Source organism: Ictalurus punctatus, chromosome 12, assembly GCF_001660625.3.
Source record: "Ictalurus punctatus breed USDA103 chromosome 12, Coco_2.0, whole genome shotgun sequence".
NCBI classification, from domain to species: Eukaryota; Metazoa; Chordata; class Actinopteri; order Siluriformes; family Ictaluridae; genus Ictalurus; species Ictalurus punctatus.
In genome coordinates this window covers 21,643,231-21,665,514 of record NC_030427.2, presented here as the reverse complement: position 1 = coordinate 21,665,514, position 22,284 = coordinate 21,643,231, and the positions used below count along the sequence as shown (strand labels likewise).

General features: G+C 38.1%; 1 protein-coding gene and 1 non-coding gene across 3 annotated transcripts; both read left to right on the top strand.

Annotated features, from left to right (window-relative positions):
- The first annotated feature begins 2,159 nt into the window (after positions 1 to 2,159).
- On the top strand, positions 2,160 to 2,295 carry LOC124628787 (U11 spliceosomal RNA). The gene has a single exon (XR_006983469.1). It is a non-coding gene; the product is annotated as a U11 spliceosomal RNA (small nuclear RNA).
- Positions 2,296 to 5,352: 3,057 nt separating this feature from the next.
- Positions 5,353 to 21,329, top strand: gmeb1 (glucocorticoid modulatory element binding protein 1). 2 transcript variants are annotated; one of them, XM_017482477.3, is made up of 10 exons: positions 5,353 to 5,469; positions 6,916 to 7,065; positions 9,781 to 9,815; positions 11,727 to 11,848; positions 13,805 to 13,908; positions 15,053 to 15,201; positions 15,342 to 15,473; positions 15,575 to 15,712; positions 15,838 to 15,960; positions 19,280 to 21,329. In XM_017482477.3, the coding sequence occupies exons 1-10, from the start codon at positions 5,411 to 5,413 to the stop codon at positions 19,966 to 19,968; spliced, it is 1,701 nt and encodes a 566-aa protein (XP_017337966.1). In that variant the 5' UTR covers positions 5,353 to 5,410; the 3' UTR covers positions 19,969 to 21,329. The 2 variants fall into 2 exon arrangements, with proteins under 2 accessions (XP_017337966.1, XP_053539984.1); XM_053684009.1 differs by lacking the exon at positions 5,353 to 5,469 and adding an exon at positions 5,652 to 6,685.
- Positions 21,330 to 22,284: the final 955 nt, after the last annotated feature.

The window sequence follows — 22,284 nt, the reverse complement described above, 5'->3', positions numbered from 1 at the left end:
GAAGAAGTGCATAGTGTTAAGTCTGCAGTAATTAATTGCTTAGAATCTTATATTTTGCATTACAGTCATTATTTATAGCTGATTATGCAATGTTTGTTTGATTTCTTGACATAAAAATATCTCACTACTGCTGTACTTGATGTATTAATGCATGCCCCTTGTGCTGGCACTGAAATTAATTCATTAATAATAATGCTTATGTACACATTTACAATATCATCGTATTTTCTGACCAACTGTTTTAACAGCAAAACGTATACTCAACTTATTAAACATAGATTTTCAACAATATCAAATTGGTTCAAGGGGACACTATGAGCTTACTGTGGAATTGCTATCAAGATGCTAAATTTTAAAAAGCATTTGTTTTGGCACCCCATATTTATTATTCGTAGAAAGAAAATACATACAAACTAATCTATGTCATTAATGTATGTATATTTTTATTTATTTATTACAATCACATCATTGTGGCAAGTAAGACACAATGAAATAGATGGTAATTAAGTTAAGCATCACATTCATTATTTGTAGCAGTTTGTTCAATGTTTGATAGTTATTTAAAAACCAACCAACCAATCAATCAACCAACTATCCAAAGAACCAAACAAAAAAGCCCACCATTGCTGAAATGGCTGCATTTGCGCTCCCTTGTGGTGGCACGAAAATGAGCTGCAGTGACCTACTTTCTCTAGTGATGATAAAAAAAAAAAAATTATCTGTCTCTTAATAATCTTCTTGTGATCTTATGAAATCATTCGATTGCCATGCTACATATCCCATGATGTTTTGCTTTAAAAATGACTTGACTACCCTGGGTTTGTTTTAAGTCAGCCAATGTGCAGCAGCAATTAGTTTCAAAAGGATTGTCTACCACAAGATTATAAATACTACAATTTATACACAGACTGTAGGTATCTGTCTGCCTTCGCATCCCTTGTTTATATATATATATATATATATATATATATATATATATATATATATATATATATATATATATATATATATATATATAAGGGCATGAAGTGCTTAATGTTTATATCATCATCATTATTATAGGATAACTAGTATAAAGATACACACTATATGGCCAAAAGTATGTGGACACCTGACCTTAACACTCATTGTTGAACATCCCATTCCAGATTTATTCTCCCTGTGCTGTTATAATAACCTCCACTATTCTGGGAAGACTTTCCACTAGATTTTGGAGCGTTGCTGTGGGGATTTTGATTATTCAGCTACAAGAGTGTTAATGAGGTCAGACACTGATGTCGCTCCCTGGGATAGGCTCCAGGTTCTCCGTGACCCTGAAAAGGATAAGCAGTATAGAAGAGGGATGGAACCTTGGCAAAACATGTCTTAATGGAGCTTGCTTTGGGCATTGTCATGCTGGAACAGGTTTGGACCTCCAGTGAAGAGAAATAGTAATGCTACAGCATACAAAGACAGTATAGAAAATTGTGTGTGTGTAAAGATTTGTGGCAACATTTTGGGAAAGAACTGCATATAACTGTCACGGTCAGGTGTCCAAATTCTTTTGGCATACTTTTTGGCACTAGAGCCCTGTAGTGGTAAAAATAAATAAATAATAAAGCTGTTTTAAATGCCAATACTGACCCCTTGTGGTGGCACGGTTTCACCGAAGAACTATTATGGTGCCTTTCTCCATTACCTGTAAATGTTAAACTGCTTTTGGGGTAATAATACCCGCTATAATTCGATGTTTGGACATATTCTGGTATACTGAAGAAATTAATAAGTGCACAATGTTTTTTGACATGACTACATAAATAGCAAAGCTCCCTAAATCTGTGTTATAAAGCAGTTTTCTACTTGGTCACGTTGAAAGCATAGAAGGAGAGAATGACGCTCTCCTATTGGCTCTTTCTCTCCTATTGGCTGAACCAAATATCCCATAGTGCTTTGCTTCGTTTAGCGAAATACTCTTCTCGTGTACATAATTCCGATATCATTCTATTTATCGACAAACTGGTTTCACAGAAAAAGTTTTGGGTGTATACACACTTTATTATTCATAGATTTAACACATTATTGAATTCATGTGCAATAAACGGTACGCGTTAAATAAGTCTACCGTCCCCGAGACACTGGGTGTGTTTGGAGTCCTCTGATGTGCAGACGATACGGAGTTTAAAAAGGGCATCTGTCGTGATTGACACAGTAAGGGCAGGGTATTTCTGTCCTTATTGCGGAATCGCTATCAAGAGATTTCGGATGCATAATTTTTGAAAACCGGGGTTGCTGATAACCGTTTGTTTCGGCGCCCCAACGTTTACTGTACGTCAGTTAGATCTACAAGCTTTGTTATATAAACATACTTAAGTTCAGTATTATGAGATTCAATTTACACCAGCGCAACGCGTGACTTTTGCTACGTTTTTGCTTGTCATCTACACCAGTGTTTTCCAACCGTGGTGCCGTGTAAAAATCCTTAAAACATTTCTAAAATGCTAAAATGTGTATAAGACATTTAATATATATCATAAATATTCGATGTCTGAAATAATAGCACAGACAGAAATAATAAGACACACACACAAACACGCATAATAATAATAAAAAAATTATAGTCAGCAGCACATCAACATTAGTCTGCGTAACGTATACGTGTGTTTGATCCTAATGAGTAACTTGTGACGATGCTTGTGTAATGCAAAAGAATATGGACCGAAGATGCTTCTGGACCATCAACTTTACCCTTATGTAGCAAACGCTGTCTAGCATTAGTGTTTGTGAAGGGTGGCACAAATTTTATATATATATATATATATATATATATATATATATATATATATATATATATATATATATATATATATATATATATATATATAATATCTATATCTATAATAATATATATATATATTATATATATATATAATTTTATTTTAATTATTCAATTATTTACAATTTTTGGAATGGGTGCACTACTTCGTTTTCGATCTTCGAAAACGAAGACTTTTGAAAACGAAGGCGTGGCTTTGCCCACACTCGCCCCCTGATTGGGTCTTCTGGATTATTGCGTTCCCTTCCCCGATTCGTCAAGCCCCTACCATATGACCGTTATGCTACCGTGATCGTATACACAACAACACGGAGACTGAACTGCAAGCTATACTGGCTTTGTCGTCATTCTTAATAGCCTTTGTGCAGTTATATTCTGTATTTTATAATAGTGCAGCTGCCTAAATTACCAAAAAGCAGCTATGATTAGAGAAAATTGGCAACAAATCTAATTTCAAGCGGCGTAAGCCCTACATGGAACGCCGGTTTGGACTAGCAACCAACTCTTCCATGCACACGCCCAGTGTGCATAAATGGTCACGTGACATTCAAAACACCGCGGAAACTCCAGTGTGGTAGAGGATCGTTTTCATTTTACAACGCCGTTTTAAAATGAAAACGCACTAGTGTAAACAGGGCCTGAGTAACGGTAGACTTAAACAAGTGTGCTTAGGTAATAGTAATGAAAGGTTCTGATCATTTTACTGATTCGGATCTTTGAATCTCGTTCAGCAAAATGAACGAATCTTTTTTTCCCCAAGTCATTTCAACAGAATATAATTAAACTCTCTCTCTCTCTCTCTCTCTCTCTCTCTCTCTCTCTCTCTCTCTCGTTGTTCCCCGAGTCATATTAAAGATTCATTCATGAAGGACACCACTATTCACTATTAGGTAAACATGATGTAACCCAAATGTTAAATAAAGGGTAGAAAGTATGTGTATGTGTATGTATGTTGTGTGTGTGTGTGTGTGTGTGTGTGTGTGTGTGTGTGTGTGTATGTATGTATATATATATATGTATGTATATATATATATATATATATATGTGTGTATATATATACACACATATATATACACACACACACACACACACACACACACACTTATTAACCAAAAGTTTGTGGACACCAGCCGATCACATCCATATGTCCTTGCTGAACATCCCATTCAAGATATATTCGCCCTTTGCTGTTATAATAAGCTCCACTCTTCTGGGAAGGCTTTCCACTAGATTTTGGAGCATGGATGTGGGGATTTGTGAGATCAGACACTGATGTTAGATGATGAGATCTGGGGTGCAGTTGGGGTTTCAGTTCATCCTAAAGGTGTTCAGTGGGGTTGATGTCAGGGCTCTGTTCAGGACACTCAAGTTCTTACACTCCAACCTTGGCAAATCAGCAAATGTACTTTACCATCTACTGTATGAATTTCAGTAGGGTAGTATTGTCTCAAATGGGACACTAACGGTTTTTTACTAACCGAAATTATAAGCCGTTTTCCAGTCGATGGCAAATGTCCTCAAACACGTAATGTGACGCCGCTAGCTTTAGCAAAATATCCAGAGTCAGTGAAAATGAATTTTTAATTTTATTATGTATGCCAGTGTTACCTTTTATGGCCAACATGATCCTTTATGAATCTGAGCGAATCTGAGTCAGCGTCAGCGCCTGGTAGCCACGCCACTCTTCCGCTACTTAAGCAAAACTGTGACCGTTGAGTGCATGAAGTGTCCAACATAATCTGTTGTAAGGTGTGTTTTCTGTTTACATATTGTTGTTGTTGTTGTTGTTGTTGTCATTTATTTGCAATTCTTATGTAACAGTTTTTCATCTTCATTTATTAATAAAAATAATAATAATGTCCAACATTGAGAGAAGTACATTTTAAAATATTTCATCTGGTGTACCCCGTTAAAACACTTTTTCCTTAGGCTTTGTACTGCTGTAGATGTTAAATGTGATTTCTGTGGGACTGAGAAAGAACATGTTGTTCACTTATTTTTTAAAAAATGCATTTAGAGTAAAATGTTTTGTATAGATTTGGAAAATTTCTTTCTAAGTGCTTAGGCATGAAAGTTTACTTTTCTGGAAAAAAGTATTTTTTTGTATTAAATAATAAAGATTACCACCAAATGTGGCCTTTATTGTTAATCTTTTTTTTATTTTTAAATGTGGAAATACCATATACATAAACAGAAATGGGCTAAAGGAAAACCCATATTTTTGTTATTTCAGATAGATATGAAAAATTATATCGAGTTACTACTTTTATTGAAAAATAGTAAGGCAAAACGTACTAAGTCTCTGTGTGAAGCTTTTACGATATTTGTATGATGATCTCAGCGTTTTTCTTTTCTTTTTCTTACTTGTATTATTATTTTATATATTATACTGTATATTCTCATTTTCTATTTGTTGTTTTTATATATATATATATATATATATATATATATATATATATATATATATATATAAACCGTTTGCTTCGAGTTAGGACACTTTATAAACACCATTATGTCCCTGAAAACCTGTCAAAGGTTTGTAGATCCTAGACAGAGCCTCAGTTTCTACCAGGAAGTCTGAACCTGACATAACTGCGCATGCTCACAAGGCTTTCAGGGGGAAAAAAAAAAGGATGCGTCCGACGTCGATGTGAACGGTAAGGCGGACAAAAGGACAGGCTTCATTATATTAAAACCACATAACGTTACAGTGGTTGTGAAACAGGGTGTTGTGTGGAGTTTATGGTCGCCCCGGCCTCGGCTCTGCAGCCCCCCGGCATGGCGGAGCTGCGTGGCCGTGCTTGCGGAGTGTGCGTGCCGCCGCACGGGGACACGTCATTTCGAGGCGTACAAAAAAAAAAAAAAAGCCGAACGTAACGTACGCGTTCAGAAACAAGCGGCGACACGCAACGTAAATGCGTGTTCTGACGTTAAGTCGGGTTCATTCCCACAGTCGGCTAACGCAGGCTTCTCCTTCTTCTGTTGTTTTTAAACCCTCGTTCAAGCTCCGAAAGACGCATTTTAGCTTAGCATGCTAACATAGAATAGCAAGGCAGTCGTAAAGGCACATTAACACGACAGTTAGCTAACTAGCAAGCTTAATCTTGCTAACGGAACTGAACAACTAGCTAGCATTGGTAGCTAAGTGACGGCCCAAGCACGGTGAAAAAAAGATCTCAATCACATCACCAGCACACAGAAATTTCAGTATACTTGTATTAAACACAATTCCAAGAGTTGTAGATACAGCAAATAATAAAAAAAGCTTGCACAAATAGGGGTTAACAGTCATTTGACATTTGAATTAAAGTGACGTTGATAAACTAATCCAGTCATTATTTTATATAATTGTTATTTTTTAAAAGGTCATATCGTAGCTAGTACTTTTTGTTGTTATAAGTATTATAATACACCCAGGTTTGGACTCTAGTCCATCTCGGGACACCTTCACACCTTGCTCAAAAACAAACAAACAGTAGAACCCCTCATGGAATTTGTAATGGTTTTAATGGGTATAATAGCAATTGTATTGGTTTTAATGGAAACTGTAATGGTGCCTGAGTCTCTACTGGTCATTTGCTGCCTTGGGGGCGTGTTATGTCAAGTGGATACCATTAAGGACGGGTAATGGTTTTAATGGTTAGCTGATTAAAATGGTGAAATAGTATTTGCAGTAGAAACCATTAGAACTTCTGGGATGGTTTCTTTTTCAGCAGGGCATGCTCATTCACAGCTACGGGAAATTTTTATTAAAGACAATCCACTTACCAGAATGTTCTTGGGAGGTGGGAGGAAACCAGAGAACCCAGAGGAAACCCCTTTCAGACATGTGAACATGCAAAACTCCACACCCAAGCTCAGGATCAAACCGTGGTATACCACCATGTGGGCATCTGTAGTCTCACACTCCAAAAATATTTGGTTATTTCGAAGTCAGTTTTGGCAGTCTGCAGCAACGAAGGAGATGTACTACAGTTTACTTTGTAACAGACATGTGCTCAGTGTTGGTTTACTCTCGCAAATTAAAAGTAATGGACCCTAAAACCGAAAGCTTTTTTGTAATGTTTGAAAGATTTCCAATGGCTCTCTGTCTTCTTCACCAGTGTGGCCCAGAGGAAGGACATGGCGGAGACAGAGGTGACCGTGTCCATGGGAGACGTAGTGGTGATGAAGGCCACTGACGAAGAGGAGGTTGCAGCAGGTGATTCAAACAAGACACAAGTCATTCTTCAGCTGCAGCCCGTCACATCTGGGTGGGTCACCTGCTCAAGAACATCTATTCATATTGCCTGTGTGGATAGATATGTGAAGAGCAACCTCACATAAATATATTCCAAATGCACTAGTATTCAATTCAGTCAAACTGCGACAAAAATATGGCCCAAATGAGCTAGTTAAAGTTAAGAGTGGCAAGGAAAAGCTGCCTAAGATAGTACAAGGAGGAAACAATATCCGACAATATCTCTTTTGGTACACTCTAACTGTCTTCTCTTTTGGAGATTGGCCAAGTGGTGTTAGTTGAGGTGTTCATTTAAAAACAGAAGGCAAAACAAAGCTCTCCAGCATAATATTACTGTAGTTTATACCTTAAATACAATGTAAATAAGTCATTTTTTAATCACATCTAGTACTTTGCTTCTCTTATCCATTCTCTCATCTCACGTAGGTCTATCAAAGTTAAGGATGCAGCTGAAGTAGGAGAGTACTAGTGTACAAAGACTCCATAAAACAATCATGGAGGCCTAGGTAGACTAGCAGCACTTTGAGGTTTACTGGTTTAGGCAGTGTAACATGTGCAGCACTTTTGAGTCACTAGGAATATGTTAGCTAATGGAAATTTTTTGGCACTACAAAATCAGATATTATGACATTGTTCCGTTTTCTACTGTATTTTTTATTTATTTTTTGCTGGGAAGTTGTAAAAGTTTTATTAGTGTACGCTAGACTTGTGAACGGGACTGGTTTTTTAACTCCCCCCTCCCACCCAGTCCCAAAAGAATTCTGACTAAACCCGTCCGCTCCCACAGAAAATTTGACCAGTCCTGCCTGCTCCCAGTGGGTTCCAGTGATGCAGATTTAAGTGAGATGTAATATAAATATATTCAGTTTTATGATGATAATGTGCACTACTTGCAGTGGTGCTTGAAATTTTGTGAGCCCTTTAAAATGTTTTTATATATCTGCATAAATATGACCTAAAACATCATCTGATTTTCACATAAGTCCTAAACGTACACAGCGAGAACCCAATTAAACAAATGAGTCAAAAATATTATACTTGGTCATTTATATATTGTTATCCCATTAATTGAAAACACATTGAGGACCTCAGAAATAGAGCTGTTGATGCTTAGCAGGCTGGAAAAGGTTAGAAAACCATCTCTAAAGAGTTTGGACTCCACCAATCCACAGTCAGACAGATGTATACAAATCGAGGAAATTCAAGACCATTGTTACCCTCCCCAGGAGTGGTTGACCAACAAAGATCACTCCAAAAGCAATATGTGTAACAGTCCATGAGGTCACAAAGGATCCCAGGATAACTTCTGAAGGCCTCTCTCACATTGGCTAATGTTAATATTCATGAGTCCATCATCAAGAGAACACTAAAGACCAATGGTGTGCATGGCAGGGTTGCAAGGAGAAAGCTACTACCCTCCAAAAAGAACATTTGTGCTTTTCTCCATTTGTTAAATATCACATGGACAAGCCAGAAGGCTAATGGAAAATGTTTTGTGGATTGATGAGACCAAAATAGAACCTTTTGGGTTAAATGAGAAGTGTCATGTTTGGAGAAATGAAAACACTGAATTCTAGCATATGAATCTTATCCCATCTGTGAAACATGGTGGTGGTAGTAGTCTTAAGGTTTTGGCTTGTTTTGCTGCATCTGTGCCTGGACAGCTTGCCATCATTGATAGAACAATGAATTCTGAATTATACCAGCAAACTCTAAAGGAAAACATCAAGACATCTGTTCATGAACTGAATATCAAGAGGAAGTGGGCCCTGCAGCAAGACAATGACCCTAAGCACACAAGTCATTCTACCAAAGAATGGTTAAAGAAGAATAAAGTTGATATTTTGGAATGGCCAAGTCAAAGTCCTGACCTCAATCCATTAGAAATGTTGTGGAAGGACCGGAAGCAAGCAGTTCAGAATCAGAATAAAAAAATCAGAATCAAAACTCATTTGAGGAAACCCATCTCATCCTAGAGTTGAAGCTGTTCTGTACTGAGGAATGGGCTAAAATTCCTCCAAGCCGATGTGCAGGAATGATCAACAATTACTGGAAATGCTTAGTTGCAGTTATTACTGTACTAGGGGGTCACATCAGATACTGAAAGCAACGGTTCACACACTTTTGCCACTCACAGTTATGCAATATTGGATCGCAATATTTTATGAGTTGTGTGAAAATCTGATGATGTTTTAGGTCATATTTATGCACAAATATAGAAAATTCTAAAGAGTTCACAAACTTTCAAGCACCACTGTACACGTTAATGCTAATACAGCAGGTAAAAGGCCATGTACCTATGCCAGTGTTTCCACCAGTTTCAGAATGTTTTTCAAAAGCCAAACGGCGCATCAAGAATTGTAAGTTCTGGAGGAATACACCAGTTCATTGCTTGGAGTGCTCCAAAACGCGAGCTGCATTTACAAAATCCTTCAGGGTTACGTGATGTAATGGCTGATAAATGCAGACATTGACCCACGGCTAGAGGAATGGCTAGTGGTTTGTTTTTTTATTTTCTTTGAGACTGCTCCCTAGTCCGCACATCTGCACATGTTCGCAGAAGTATACATCAGTAAGATTTTGTATGTACTATATAGAGGAATTATCAAATGCATGGATGCTGTGTGACATTTGCTTCTTTAGTTTTGTTACAAGGCTAATGTAGCTGACAAGTAATTCAACAAAGGCCTTGATTTAAGTGTATGTGGGTGTCTGTGTGTGTCTACAGGACTGAAGATAATGGAGGAGAGACAGTTACAGCAGGTAGTTCATATGTACTTTGCTTTCCCACATAGTAAATTACAACTAAATGATATAGTAACCTATTAATTAGCTTTCGTATGATTTCAAAATTCACATTCCACCTTTCAGGTATCGAATGCAAAAAATTTTCAGCTGAAAATGTCCACAAATGGACACCTTCTTCTTTCTGCCTAAAGTGTAAATATGTCTGAAAAGGGAAATACATGAAATATCAAAGGTCCACAATTTCCAAATAATTTCTGTCATAAAAGAAATTACTAGTCATAGCTAAAACAATTCTTATCTTTCACACTATATGTGACTATATATATTTCAAGCTAAAAGCTTGAAAGCCATAAACATGCACTATACATTAGGGTTGTCACGGTACCAGAATTTGAGTAGTCGGTACCAATACCAGTAAATATTCCATGGTAGTCGGTACCAATTTTGGTGCCATAGCAAAACACAAAAACATGCTAATTAAACAACATACTATTTTATTAACAAAGTTATCAACATAAAATGTATTTTTAAAAAAAAATGCCATTCTGTATACTTGTATACAAGTATATCATTATTAAAGCTACTAGGAGTTATCCAGACAAGAGTAGAAATGTTTTTCTGACTGACTGATATTCAAGACATAAACAGTGCTAGCCACACCTCTATTATTTTCTAACATGTAAATTTCATATAGGTCATCAAAAAGCCTCTGGTGGGTAAAATTAGTAAACCCCGTCATGTCCTCCCATTTCTTTTACCCCAATAAAAGTTAAAGCATTAAATGGTTAATAAGGACTCCTGACCGTATTAGCTTTAAACACGTGTATGCTAACCTGAAGTAAGCAAAAATGAGGATGTTTTCTTGCAATAATTCACTGGAATGAAACTATGCTACAACATTCATAATGCAGCTGCTACCATAATTTTAAACTCACCTGCTTGAACTGCTTGAATAAATACTGCAGGTAAACAGCCGCTCTTACTGAAATCACGGTTAATGTAGTGGCACTTAAATTTTTAGGGGTGCGGCTTTTACACACTTAGCGGTAATAGCACCAAAAGCGGAAAACGAGTGTCCGAGATAAATACATGTATTTCGCCTACTATATAGTAGGTAAGTATGCGGTTTTGGATGCAGCCATGGTAAGCGTGGGAGCTGCTGCTGCTTTGGCTCTTCTTGTTGCACGGTGCACCTATGAAAAGTTCCCGACGAACTACCTGTCAAACAGCGCGTCAGTACCGGGTTAACCCAGTACTACTGGTACTTGTGAAATCTGGTACTGTCAACTTTTTTTCTTTTTAGTACCGACTTGGTACCAAATACCAGTACGTTTGACAACCCTACTATACATAGACTCTGGTCTTCTGTACTGCGTTGTGTTTAATATGTGATATAAAAAGATAATTAGAATGAGCACACCAAATGTTCAGTTACTTATTTTTTCGATTCAGATTTGCATCGAACACCATACTATCTTTACAATTTATGTAGCAATGCAAAAATAAAATTTATATTAACTAATAAATATTAAAGTAAATAAAAGATATACATCCAAACTGAACTGAAAAGTAACACTCCAAATAACAAATAAAAATAGAGATATCTAAAATGAATCAAAAAACACTTCAAATAGCGCAACAAAATTGGTCAGTGTTAGTTTTTATTTCGCCTCTAGAGGCCGCTTTCATACGCCATAATGACAGCAGACTCTTCTCAGCCGCTCCTGCAACAGACGCACCCTATCGGTGTGTATTTTTGTGGATAAACGATAGTTCCAGCAAACTGTTATCAGTGCCAATTAATCAGCAAAACCGATCAATCGGTCGACCTCTACAAAAAAGTGTTTTCATTTTGGTTTCACCCAAGATTTTTCAACATGGATGTCATGCATAGATCAGTAATAGTGTTTATGCTTGCTTTTTGAGATGAAATTTTGACAGCGGGAGAGGATGTTGAGCTGGGATACCCCATTACATGTGGCGAGAGCAAAGCTGTTCTTCTGTTCAAGAAATTTGTTTGCCCAGGAATTAATGTCAAATGTGTCAAGGTGAGTGGCCTTAATCAACTTTTTATATGTCAGTTATCAGTCATTTATACAGTGCCCTCCACTAATATTGGCACCCTTGGTAAATCTGAGCATGGGAGTCTGTGAAAAATTGTCTTTATTGTTTAACCTTTTGATCTTTTGTTAAAAAATCACAAAAATACTCTGCTCTCATAGATATCAAACAATTGCAAACAAATCACAGGTTTATAAAAAAAAAAAATCTTTAAGTATAGGTGTGCAACAATTATTGGCACCCTTTTAGTCAATACTTTGTGCTTATCTTTGCCAAGATAACAGCTCTGAGACTTCTCCTATAATGCCTGATGAGGTTGGAGAATACATGGAAAGGGATCTGAGACCATTCCTCCATACAGAATCTCTCGAGATTCTCCAAATTTCAAGGTCCAAGCTGGTGGACTCTCCTCTTCAGTTCACCCTACAGGTTTTCTGTGGGCTTCAAGTCAGGGGACTGGTATGGCCATGGCAGGACCTTGATTTTGTGGTCAGTAAACCATTTCTGTGTTGAATTTGATGTATGTTTTGGAACATTGTCCTGCTGGAAGATCCAACCATGGCCCATTTTAAGCTTTCTGGCAGAGGCAGTCAGGTTTTCATTTAATATCTGTTGATATTTCATAGAACCTATGATGCCATGAATCCTAACAAAATGTCCAGATCCTCTAGCAGAAAAACAGCCCCAAAACATTAAAGAGCCACCAACATATTTAACCGTGGGGATGAGATACTTTTCCATATGGCTACCTCTCTGTGTGTGCCAAAACCACCTCTGGTGTTTATTGCCAGAAAGCTCTATTTTAGTTTCATCTGACCATAGAACCCGATCCCATTTGAAGTTCCAGTAGTGTCTGACAAACTGAAGATGCTTGAGTTTGTTTTTGGATGAGAGTAGAGGCTTTTTTCTTGAAACCCTTCCTAACAACTTGTGGTGATGTAGGTGACTTTGGAGTGTACTTTTGGAGACTTTCTGACCCCAAGACGCAACTCACTTCTGCAATTCTCCAGCTGTGATCCTTGGAGATTTTTTGGCCACTCGAACCATCCTCTTCACAGTGTGTTGAGACAGTATAGACACATGTTAATTCCAGGTTGATTTATAACATTTCCAGTTGACTGGAACGTATTAATTATTGCCCTGAAGGTGGAAATGGACATTTTCAATGCTTGTGCTATTTTCTTATAGCCACTTCCCATTTTGTGAAGCTCAACAACCTTTTGCCGCACATCATAGCTATATTCCTTGGTTTTACCTATTGTTATGAATGACTAAGGGAATTTGGCCCATGTGTTTCCTCATATATATACTGCTGTGAAACAAGAAGTCATGGTTGAACAATTTTCTGTTCCTAGTCACCCAGGTGTGCTAAAAAATGTAAAATATCAATGGGAATATACTTCAGATATATTTTTCTCATGAATTCATAGGGGTGCCAATAATAGTTGCACACCTACATTTAACGAATATATATACTTTGATAAACCTGTTGTGCTTGCAATTGTTTGATATCCATGAGAGCATAGTATTTTTGTGAATTCTTTTGAACAAAATATCAAAATGTTAAACAATAAAGACACTTTTTCACAGCCTTATTTGCTCATATTTACCAAGGGTGCCAATATTAGTGGAGGGCACTGTACATGTACATGTATATATGTGGAATGCTTCATTAGCAACTAATAAGAAGTGTCCTTGCTTGAGAGTGTTATTAAACAAGGGGTTACTTTCCCACCTGCGTTCAGAAACCAAATCCCTTTTCCTTAAACAACACTTTGTCACACTGACTCAAGCTCCTGTCAGCTCTGTTATGTGAAAAAAAAAACATGCAATTTTAAAATGTAATCTCTTTAAATGACAGTGCTTGGAAACTGTATTGCGCTATGGCTTTACAATTTTCTCTCTCTCTCTCTCTCTCTCTCTCTCTCTCTCTCTCTCTCCAGTATGAGGACGAGTTAATCAGCCCTAAGCAGTTTGTCCATATGTCTGGCAAAGCTACTCTTAAGGACTGGAAACGGGCCATCAGAATGGGGGGTGTCATGCTCAGGTATAGTGGACGAGGTTTTTAAAATAAATTATTCTGACCTAATGAGCTGTAACGGGATAATTTATGGATGTCCATAAATTACCTTTCATATAATTAACTTTAATTAAAATGCACCCTTATACTTTAATAGGAGCACCTTCTCATTCATGCAATTATCCAATCAGCCAGTCATGTGGCAGCAATACAGTGCATAAAATCATGCAGATACAGGTCAAGAGCTTCAGTTAATATTAACTTCAAACATCAGAATGAAGAAAAATGTGATCTCAGTGATCTTGACTGTGGCATGGTTGTTGGTTTCACATCTCCTGGGATTTAAATGCGCAACAGTGTTTAGAATTTACACAGCATGGTGGAAAAAAACAAAAAAAACATCAAGTGAGTGGCAGTTCTGTGGGCGGAAGCGCCTTGTTGATGAAAGAACTCAGATGAGAATAGACTGCTCCGAGCAGACAGGTAGCCTATGGTAACTCAAATAACCACTCTTTACAACCATGTTCAGCAGAAAAGCATCTCAGTATGCACAACACATCAAAGCTGAAGTCTGATGGGCTTGAGCCGCAGAAGACCGAATCGGGTTTCACTCCTGGAACTCCGGTGCTAATTATACCTTTAGCACATTAACACTTGTGCTCTGTTTGAGTAAAGTGCTTACAGTATGTAAATATTATATTGGTTTATGTTGCTAAAAAAAAATGCCCCAAAACTATTTTCAGTATAAACATTTACAAATGTTTTGCTATACAATCTGGCTGACCGGTTCAGTCAAACATCACACATTGCAATTGAATATTAATCAAATCAAAATCTAATATAAGACATATTCTGGAGCATGTAGTTAGGAAGATATTTTGGTAAAGAATCAAACCAGAAAAGGATTCTTTTTTTGCTTTGTCAAATAAAGCAGCATTCACTGAAGGGGAACGGATGCACATTTGGTCCTGGTAACTATAGGTGCTTTATCTTTATCTTGGAGAACTTTCATTTGTTGATTTTCACAACTCAGTTCTGTAAACCAATAGAAAATTCATATCCTAAACAGTTTTATAATTTTGTGCATATTGAATGACATGAGTTGTTCTCTCTCTCTCTCTCTCTCTCTCTCTCTCTCTCTCTCTCTCTCTCTCTCTCTCTTGCTGTCTAGGAAAATGATGGACTCGGGTCAGTTAGATTTCTATCAGCATAGCACGCTATGTACCAACACCTGCCGCAGTACCAAATTTGACCTCCTGATCAACAACACACGCTTCCCTCCTGACAGCAGTGTACTCAATACTCCTTTATCCTCCCAGGGTGAGACATTTACATGCAATTGCACATCACAATCTCTAGTTCGGACTGTTAAACGTTCCATACGTTATAGAAAGTGGCAAATAACTAATTCTTTAATCTAAAAAAAATATATTTTCTTTGTCTGTCTCCTTGTTTTCCAGGGCAGGTTGCTGTGGGTAATGGAGCAGAAGTTGTTGTGATAGAAGAGAAGCCAGAGGAAGCGACAAGCTCTTTGGACTGGTGTAATGCTAATGTAGAGGCTTCAAAGAAAAAGGAAGGGGTAGAGATATCAGGTGAGATCCAGGCTACAATGTTTTGCTTTTTTACAAAAACATTTCTTAAAGATCTTATGATAAAGTATTATGATTGCCTGGATGCATTCTTTATCTACCAGAGGAGACACTGAGCTTCTGGAAAGGCATAGCGGACGTCGGCCTCATGGGAGAAGTGGTCAGTAACATCCGCACAGAGCTGCTGGAGATGCTGAGAGGGGTACAGCTTCGCTCTGACCAGGCTAACCTACAAGATGTTGGTGAGCCAGTTGGAGTAATCATTCTCAGCACTATATTAGGGTTGTCTCGGCAGCCTGGGTCAAGCTTTGTCATTGAATATTTGATACTGTGTATAAGGGTGGTGTGATTTTTTTCTGTTTTACAGAAGTAGCAGTTCTGAGTAACCTCACTCAAGTGTTTGGCCTGCTGGACTCAATCAAACGAATCCTGGCTGTTCGGCGGCAAATGACTGACCTAGGACAGAAACAGGTCCTCAAAACGTTAACCAGTGAGTAATGACTGAGACCTTCTCGGAGGAAACTTTCCCTGTTTTTAACCCTTATATTTAAGGTTAAAATGCCACGGATGTGACACGTCTACATACCATAAGCGTAATCTAAGCCTCCTTTTGTTCAGCTCGTTCTGTATGCATTACTGACTCAACAGTGCAATTCATATTTATTAAGGAAAATAATGGCCAAACTTGCAGCAGTCTCAAGAGAGCATGGGGGCAGGGACTGTCAAAGTTGAACCAAATTGCATTACATCACAGTCCACTTAAAAATATAACAGTAGGCACTGGGACCGTGAACAAACAATATTTGTGTTTGTTCTGGTTGCTCATGTTAAAGTAATGAGTATCAGTACCACACAAATAGCTGTTGTAATCTACAACAATTGGAATTGAAAATTAAAAAAAGGTAACCTGTCTGATTTGAATGGAACTCTATGGAATGGAGCCCTTTACTAACATGTACAATGTCCGGAGTATAAGAACGCAACAAAATAGATGGAGCCATGGGGTGAATATATCTGTTCTCTGACATGCATGACTTAACCATTTCAGAAAAACATTTGGCATGAATTGCTTATTATTTGGCCATAGTTGACCAGAAGTGCTGGTGAATGTCTGCACTGGGTTTGAAAATATGCAGTTGATGATGGGTTGGTTTACCCATTTGCGATTAAAGCATTATCAACAGCAACATCAAACAGTTGTCTACTGAGCACATTGCAAAAAGACAGGGGTTCTGGGCTGAATTCACACATGACTCATGAAATCTAAGATAGGGGTATTGTTGGTAGCCCCATTTTGGCCAAACAAATCGTGGTCCTGTTTATTACTGAGGCTGTTGATGGGCCCATGCTTACTATGCATCAGACCGGAACTGGTATCCCAGAGACATCAGACCTCACACCCTGGAGTTATAGGTCTGGTCCCTGAGAGCAACCCCAGCATACTGGCATGTTTGGAAGGAGTTAGACACATACATCTATGTGCCACTTATGTGCAAGTATGTATAAAGGTTTCTCACTGTGGTGTAGAACACTGGGCCTAAGCCCCTTATTTTGCATTAACGATGTTGAGAGCTTTTACAGAGGCTGCTAGTAACATCTCTGTTTGGATCTACCCTGAAGGTGTATGTGGCAGCATTGTCTTCAGCCAAACTAGTAAGGATGTCTAAGTAGTGTGAATCTTCACACAAAGGAACTCCACATTGGGGCCTGAACTTGGTGCTGGGCAGTTTGAGAAATTTGCTGTGTGAACCCATAGAAGACATAGATGTAAAATGGCTTACACCTAAGACAGGCATTTTAAAGACATTTTTATTGGATATTATAATGGCCAGACAAGTAGGTGAATTAAGTTCTCAGTTGGCAAGTTGGGGAAACATGTCAATGTTAATCCTGCATTATGTTAATAAACTTCTAAAACTATCTACAATTGTGCATGAGAATGTGCCCAGGCCAGCCCTTTGTCCAGTGAGATGTGTCACTGACCAGGACTTTGTGTGCTTTGGGGAGAACCATTCAACCATTTGATGGCCACCTCTTGGGTGGCACTAAGAAGTTTTTCATTGGCAAACACTAGAGTTTCACCATTCACCTTCACCAGATTCTACAGTACAGACTAACTGCTGTCATCACATGCTGTGGGTTCTGTGGCGAGTGTGAGTGACTCTCACCCTCAACCAGGAACAGATCAGACCCTGATCCATTATTATCCTCAATAGAGTCTCAGGGTAAAATATCAATAGATTGAGTGATTCTTATCCTTAGTAAGTGATTCTCATCCTCCCCATGAATGCTCCATTCTTGGGCCTATCTTGTTCACCTTATACATGCTTCCCCTAGGTCAATTATTAGGAAATATGGATTCTTGTTTCATTGTTATGCAGATGATACACAGCTCTATCTGCCTTTGAAAAGGAAAGATTCTAACTCCATAGCACCATTGTTGGGCTGTCTTGAGGACATTAAAGCCTGGATGGCCTTAAAATGTTTAAAGTTCAATGAAGGGAAAACGGAAGTCGTGGTATTTGGACCTGGGGGTGTCCGTGGCTCCCCTTATCTGGATTTGGGTGCTATAAAACCATATGTGAAGCCTACTGTAAAATAAACCCATGGGTGTTGTTATGGACAGTCAATTTAAACTGGACAAACAGATTAATATAGTAATTAAATCGAGTTTTTTTCAGTTGAGGCAATTATCCAAAGTCAAGTCTTTTCTGTTTTTAATGAGTTTTTGAAGGGTTATGCATGTTTTTATTTTGACCTTTGACTACTGCAATGGCCTTTATGTAGGCATTAGCCAAGCCTCCCTAACACATTTGCAGATGGTACAGAATGCTGCTGCACGCCTGTTTACAGGAATATGCAAGCGATAACATATTACACCAATATTGTCCTCTCTTCACTGGCTTCCTGTTCATTTTAGAATTGATTTTAAGATTTTAGTTTTATTATTTAAATTGTTAAATGGACTAGCAGCAAGATATCTTTCTGATTTAATACATCAACATGCTCCATCGAGCACTTAGGTCCACTGAGCAGTTACTTTTGGTTGTCCCTCGAGCAAGGCTGAACAGCACTTTGGTAAAAACTTTTTGTTTTTAAAAGTGCACTATAAATAGACTTCGAGTATTAACAGACTGAGTGATTCTTATCATGAGTGCTAACAGTATGAGTAATTATTCTGATCAGTATTGAGCAGTAACAGTATTTTACTCTCAACAAAGCTCAACATCACACTTAGGTGACTATCATCCTCAAGAGGTAGCAATATCAACATTTTGGGAAAAAGAAATCGGTGTCAGCACTCCAGGGGATGCATTAGGAAGTGTTACGAACCCTTGTACGTGTTCTCCACTAGTTCTGGAAGGAAACCAACCTCACGGTGCAGAACATAAGGAAGTACAACGGTATTTTACATACGTAACCATGGTTCTACAATGAAGTTGAGGACTGCTAGGCCATCCGGGACACTGGGACAAGAATGCCCAAAGGACAAATGTGACATATTGAGGTTTTATAGGCTACAAATGTGAGGTCACGATCACAAGGTGATGCTTTGCTTTTTAGTACTAGGCCATGGTGGTTCTCCATTTAGTTGTAGAACCATGTTTACATGAATAACATTTTGGTTGAAATGTTTGCATGAACAATTTAGGCATCCCATCCATGGTGTATATTCACACCTTATGCGCTTGCGATAGGCTCCAGATCCACCATGACCCTGATCAGGATAAAATGTTTACTGAAGATGAATATTGAAGAGGAATGATATTACAGCTGTCTGTGTTTGTGTGTGTGTGTGTGTGTGTTAGGTCTGGAACAGCAGCTGGAGGAGCAGAAGAAGCAGCAAGCTCAGAGCTGGTTGGTTTCGTCTTCGTCCTCCCCTCCTCCACCAAGGCGCGCTCCCAAACGGCCTCGCCTACAACGGCCAGCCTCTGCCACAGTGCTCCAGCCACTGACACTCCACTCACCCCAGTACACACTCATCTCTCCCATCACCCTCTCCTCTGTGTGCCAACCCATTACCTTGCCCGGCCTGGCACAGCCACCTGGTGCGGTCACTCTCTTTACTCACATGCCACAGCATGACAGCAAGGCAGAGACCCTAACATTGGTGGGCACAATGGCTGCGCAAGAGCCAGCACAGCTGGGCACTGTGGAGCTTGGTGCGTTAGGATCAGTGGGTACGGTGGAACTGGGAGCAGCAGGTGCAGTGGAAATGGCAAACACGGTGTTGTTGCAGGATCACGAGAGCCAAGCAATTGAGATCAACCTGCAGATGGCAGCAGAGACAGGTGGAGCAGCCAAGGAAGAGGAAGAGAGGAGAAGGATGGAGGGAGCAGGGGAAGATGGAAGTGGAATAGTGGTGGGAGAAATAGAGAAAGAGATGAAAGTTGAAATGGAGGAGCTGCATTTGGAAACCAACGGGCAGATTCACAACCTACAGATATTAGTGGTAGAAGATGAGGAGCAAATGCAGGTTGAAGGCAAATCTGAATGATCCATGTAGAAAAGCGTGTGTGCGCGCTCACACACACACACACACACACACACACGCGCGCGTGCACACACACGCGCACACACATACACGCACAGACCCCTGAGACATTTGCACTTGTATTTTTTTGTACCACTTTCCTAAAAGAGGTCAGCATGGCCAAGTTTGAAAGTTGTGTATCTGCTTTTTTTTGTATGAGCAACTTCAGTATTCCTTCATCAACTTTAGAGAGTGCACGTGCATTTTGATATGCTTTTGTAGAAATGAGTACAGTATTTTTATTTTATTTTATTGTATGGATCATAGACGATTCTGTTGAGCACTTTCTTTAGCATGGTGCCAAAGTGTTAGGAATTTCCATCACCTATGTTCTATTCTGTTACTCAAGCCAAGAGAGACAACTGTAATTAAGAAACAAGACTTTGCTCTGTGTACCTTGATATAAGCTGGTCTATCTTGGACTAGACCAAGAGCTGACATTGATGCAGACTTACAACTGCCACGCTTGTAATTGTACATCATTTTCATATAATATAATATAATATTATATTAATATAATATACAACTAACCACCCAAAATTTGAATGGAGAGTTGTACCTGAAATCTAGAAAATATATGAATAATAATAATAATATAATTCTACTTTAAACTTAAATGTGAAAATATTAAAGTTGAATATCTGCTATTTTACTAATGCTTTTATTTAAGAATAATATTACAGAAGATGTGAGGCATGTAGTGCTTTATTTTTGGTGAGATGGATTACTTTCACCCCTGAAACAGTAAAACATTTCAGACACCAGACATGGCTTGGCTGATCGATTATATTTTCAGTATGTGGAAAGTTGTGTATGTTTGACATTCTTTTTATATAATAATAATAATAATAATAATAATAATAATTATTATTATTATTATTATTATTATTATTATAATAATTTAATTTATTTTTTTTAAAGACAAAAACAACTATTCTTTTAATTGACTGTGTGCATTTGGCACTATTTAAGAGTGTGTGTTAGAATATGAGCGTTCTATATAGAAATGAAGAAATGTGTTAAAAAATATTTTTAGACGTGATGGATTGAGTCCTTCACTGAAGACAGAATGTCAAATGTCTTGTATATTTTCCCTGATGATAAATGACAGGCTGTATGGTGTGAAATGGGTTTAGGGGTTCTTCTCTGGATCCCTGGTTTTGGATGAAAGCCAAGATAATAAATGGATTACATCGATTAAATCCGTAATCTTAACCTTCTGTTGGCACAGAAATAGGCAACTAATGTTTCAAGGGGAATGGGCTTCAAGAGTCTTCCTGTTTGCTCAGATTTTGTCTCTTGAATAAAGAGTCCTTGTTTGTCAACCTTGCATTAATGTATTATCTCTTCAGATCCAAATGTTATGCAAATACTAATGCCTGAAGATTCATCTAAAAGATTTATAAATAAATAAATAAATAAAAATGACAGGGGCAGCACTAGTCATAATCTTTGTAGCATCATGAGTGAATTATAGGTTAGACTTTCTTATTTATTTATTTATTATTTGCTGTACATGAATTACCACTCTTAAATTTAAGATGTCCTATGCAATTTACCATATGAGTAAAAACTATAATAGTAAAATTACTATGAAAGTCGTATAGAGAGCCCATATAAAGATGACAATGTCTTAAAAACATTATTCAGCAAGTACAGTACAACTAATAGGAAAGGTACTGTAAGGAATGGACCAGCTCCTAACCATCTGATCCTGTTCTAACTACAAGTGCATTGTTTCCTTGTTGCACAGGAAATTTGTTTACAAAAAAATTCTCTGTTAGCAGTTAAAATTATAAAGTACGAACACAAGCCAATAAAGACATACTGGTTAAAAGGATGACTCGGTTTGTGTTTAGTCTCACATCACATTCACAAGCACAACAAAGTGCATTCTCTGGCCAGCAGGGAGTGCTTGAACCCCATCCTTGAGTCATTTCATAGGTTTTTGTGAAAACAAGAGGCACTCATAAATAGCAGAAAGACCGTAATCTTCCTGTCCCTGCACTTTTCTCCATTAACAGCAGCCTGCCTTTTTAAGCTTTCACGGTGTTTGAACTCTTTGATGTCAGTCTTTTTTAGTCAGCTGGCATGACTGCTGTAGGATCCTGTTAGCCTGCAGGAAAGTGATGCCATAAATATAGTCAGTGCCTGAATGTCTCTTTGTTGCTTTATTTTTTAGTGTTAACCTCTTGGCAAAGAGTTTTTGAGCTAAAATATTCTCATACTTAGCCGAATTCATGATGCCATCAGTCTTCACAAGAGGTCCTGCACCCTGTG

Coding starts and splice junctions, on each gene's coding strand:
- gmeb1 (XM_053684009.1), top strand. CDS start 6,510: ATGGTTTCTTTTTCAGCAGGGCATGCTCATTCACAGCTACGGGAAATT. Junction 13,909..15,052: donor ATGGGGGGTGTCATGCTCAG/GTATAGTGGACG, acceptor CTTGCTGTCTAG/GAAAATGATGGACTCGGGTC. Junction 15,713..15,837: donor GGCTAACCTACAAGATGTTG/GTGAGCCAGTTG, acceptor TCTGTTTTACAG/AAGTAGCAGTTCTGAGTAAC.